Raw genomic sequence first — 2878 nt, 5'->3', positions numbered from 1 at the left:
TGTGTGTGTGTGTGTGTGTGTGTGTGTGTATGTGTGTATGTGTGTGTGTGTTTGGCTATGTCACTGGTCGTACGTGAGATAGTTGACATGACGGGTGTCTGGTGTAGTAACTGCTAGTCAAGCAGTCAGACATTTCCGTGTCTGGTTGTGATTGTGGCTGTGATTGTGGCTGTGATTGTGGCTGTGATTGTGGCAATGATTGTGGCTATGATTGTGGCTGTGATTGTGGCTGTGATTGTGGCTGTGATTGTGACTGTGATTGTGGCTGTGATTGTGACTGCGAACATTCTCACAACTAGTCATATCGTCAGCTAGCTGTTCAAATGTCCTAGGCTCCGAAAGTAAGCTTTCCCTGGAGAGAGAGAGAGAGAGAGAGAGAGAGAGAGAGAGAGAGAGAGAGAGAGAGAGAGAGAGAGAGAGAGGGGGGGATAGAGAGCGAGAGAGTTAGAGAGAGAGAGAGAGAGAGGTAGATAAAGAGGTTATAAAAGAGAAGGTTGTTGACATGAGAAGACAGCGAGCAGTGTGTGTGTGGAGGAATCAAAGGGTTCAATAATACACAAAAATTGCTCCCAATTGGCCTGATGAGACCAGGAGGGGAAGGGCAGACTGCCTGATATGAGCTTGGGACAAGGGGATTGCAGCATCAGATCCATGAACGAAAGTTCGATCAATAGCCAGTTCGCAAGTGACTCAGTAACTTTCTATAAATCACTCCGTAAAAAGAGGGTTGTAAATTATACCAGCTCAAACATGGCCAGAAATTGAGGTTGACAGAATCCTCTGTCCTTCCTCTTTTTTTTGGGTGGTTATAATATCATGAAGAAGGATAAATGAGAAAGCAAATCATAACATATAAAGCGATTATTTTTTTAATTCGATGAGACAATTAGCGGAAACGACCTTCACCTTTCAGTTGACATGTCTCACTCGTATCCATCATCTCGATTACACAGATGATTCCCCTCAACGACCACTGGTATTACACGTTACTATCATCAAGTTAAAGCCAAGAGAGAAGCCCACAAGCTGCGCATACCACCCATAAGTGGAAATGAGAAGCATATTTGTATAAATGCTTAAAATAATATGGCTGACTCTTCTCTGCAAAGAATTTTATTTGTCTCATTGGCAAATCAAAAGCCACAAGCCATCTTAAGCCTTATTTCTTCTATTTTGCCTGGGACAAATTCTCCTCTGTAGATGCATCGATCATTGTCAGACTTTGACAGAGAAACTATTAATTGTTTAAGCATTTCAAGGTAATAAATGAGACATTTCCGTAATATACGCAAAACGAGAAATAATTGGTCTATCCCAAATGAGGACTTAACTTTCGATCTCTGACCCTTTTACTTTTTTCTTGATGCACTCTCCAGACTCTCCCCCCCCCCCCCCGTGGTAACCCAATGTACTTCTTTGCTGTAAAATATATTATGTTTTTCCCCCCATTTACTTTATGGTTATCAGTGTCCTTATATCTTCAGTTGTCGTACATGAATACGGCAGTCACTGTAAAGATAACAGGACTCCAAAAACCGCTGAAGACATGTATTCATAATTATCTTGTGGATTTTATTATCTTCCTCTATTTGCAGGATCCTCGTCGAGGAACAGTCAAATTTAGCATCGAAATCAACGATTCAGAATGCAGAAGATTGCAAATTTAAAATAAAAAACATCCCCCCCCCCAATAAAAACCCCTAACAAAAAACAAAAAGCAAACAAAAAACATATGAATAGTAAAAACCTAATAAAACACAATACCATATGGCCAATGAGAAATACAAATGTGTAAGTCCTACTGAGAGTTGTTTTTTTCTTTGTTCATTTTCCACCTTTGCGCGTAGTTGAAGGACACAACTCAAAGTAATTTATCCCCCTTTTTCCGAGTCACGTTTGTCTGTGGTTTTACTTTCAATCCCCCCCCCCCTCCTCACCTTCCCTTCCCAACCACAGTGGAACACTAATTTACAATCGAGGCAGGGTGGAAACGGCCGCACTTCTCCTTTCATGGATTCTAAATCTTTTCTTTCCCCTCAACGCCCCCCCCCCCAACATATACCCCAACCCTTATATTCTCTTTTCACAAAAAATAAAAAAGACAGAAGCAATGGGAGACAAAAAGACTATCCTGTTATTCTCTCTTTCACTGTAAGTTCATATTCCACGTGTATTCTACGAAGACTGTTTAAAAGCCAGAAATTATCCATTCTCTTCTGGCAAACGTTTTTAGCTTATTTCAAGCAACGATACAAGCCCATTCGCAAAAACAAAGAAGAAAAAAAAATAGTGCTCTGCCTCGTTGTAGGTGAACGTAAGTGTTATTTGAGCCTAACATAGTACAATCATAATTTATTTCTAATCGTCTCACCTTTTCATTGTACAGGCGTCTCGAGGTGTCAAAGGACTGTATGAGCGTGGTGGTGTGAGCCAGGAACAGTGCGTAACAGGTCGCGCCACTGAGCATGCTCAGGATGGTGAGCCAGGTATCCGACATGTTCTGGGGTGGGAATCGGCCGTATCCGATACACAGCATGTGGGATAACGCCTTGAATAAAGCCCATGTATACTGTTCTGCCCAATGCGCTTCCTGTGAATGACAGAAGAACGAAGGCAAGCGGTCAGATATGTCAGGAGGACATTGTGAGCGAGGTAGAGGATAAGAACAAGAGCAAAAAGAGATAGAAAGAGTTAGGAGAAGGTACAGGAACGTAATGGACAGGTAGACAGTGCGGAGGGGTGGGCAGGGAAGGAGAGAGAGAGAGAGAGAGAGAGAGAGAGAGAGACAGACAGACGAACAGACATACGGGCGGACAGACGGACAGACGGACGGACGGACAGAAGGACGGACAAACAGATAGACAGACAGACAAAATAA

The 2878-nt window shown here is 42.5% G+C and overlaps 1 protein-coding gene across 1 annotated transcript in view; it reads right to left on the bottom strand.

Moving 5' to 3' along the window:
• LOC100533424 (hyperpolarizaion-activated cyclic nucleotide-gated cation channel) overlaps positions 1-2878 on the bottom strand; it is a gene marked incomplete at both ends in the record, with an annotated part of 135047 nt that overhangs the window by 26685 nt on the left and 105484 nt on the right. Inside the window, 1 exon segment of the mRNA NM_001204707.1 lies at positions 2372-2590. Within this exon segment, the coding sequence (NP_001191636.1) occupies positions 2372-2590 (219 nt within the window).

Source organism: Aplysia californica, unplaced genomic scaffold, assembly GCF_000002075.1.
Source record: "Aplysia californica isolate F4 #8 unplaced genomic scaffold, AplCal3.0 scaffold00039, whole genome shotgun sequence".
Classification (NCBI taxonomy): Eukaryota; Metazoa; Mollusca; class Gastropoda; order Aplysiida; family Aplysiidae; genus Aplysia; species Aplysia californica.
This window is presented reverse-complemented; position numbering and strand designations above follow the sequence as displayed.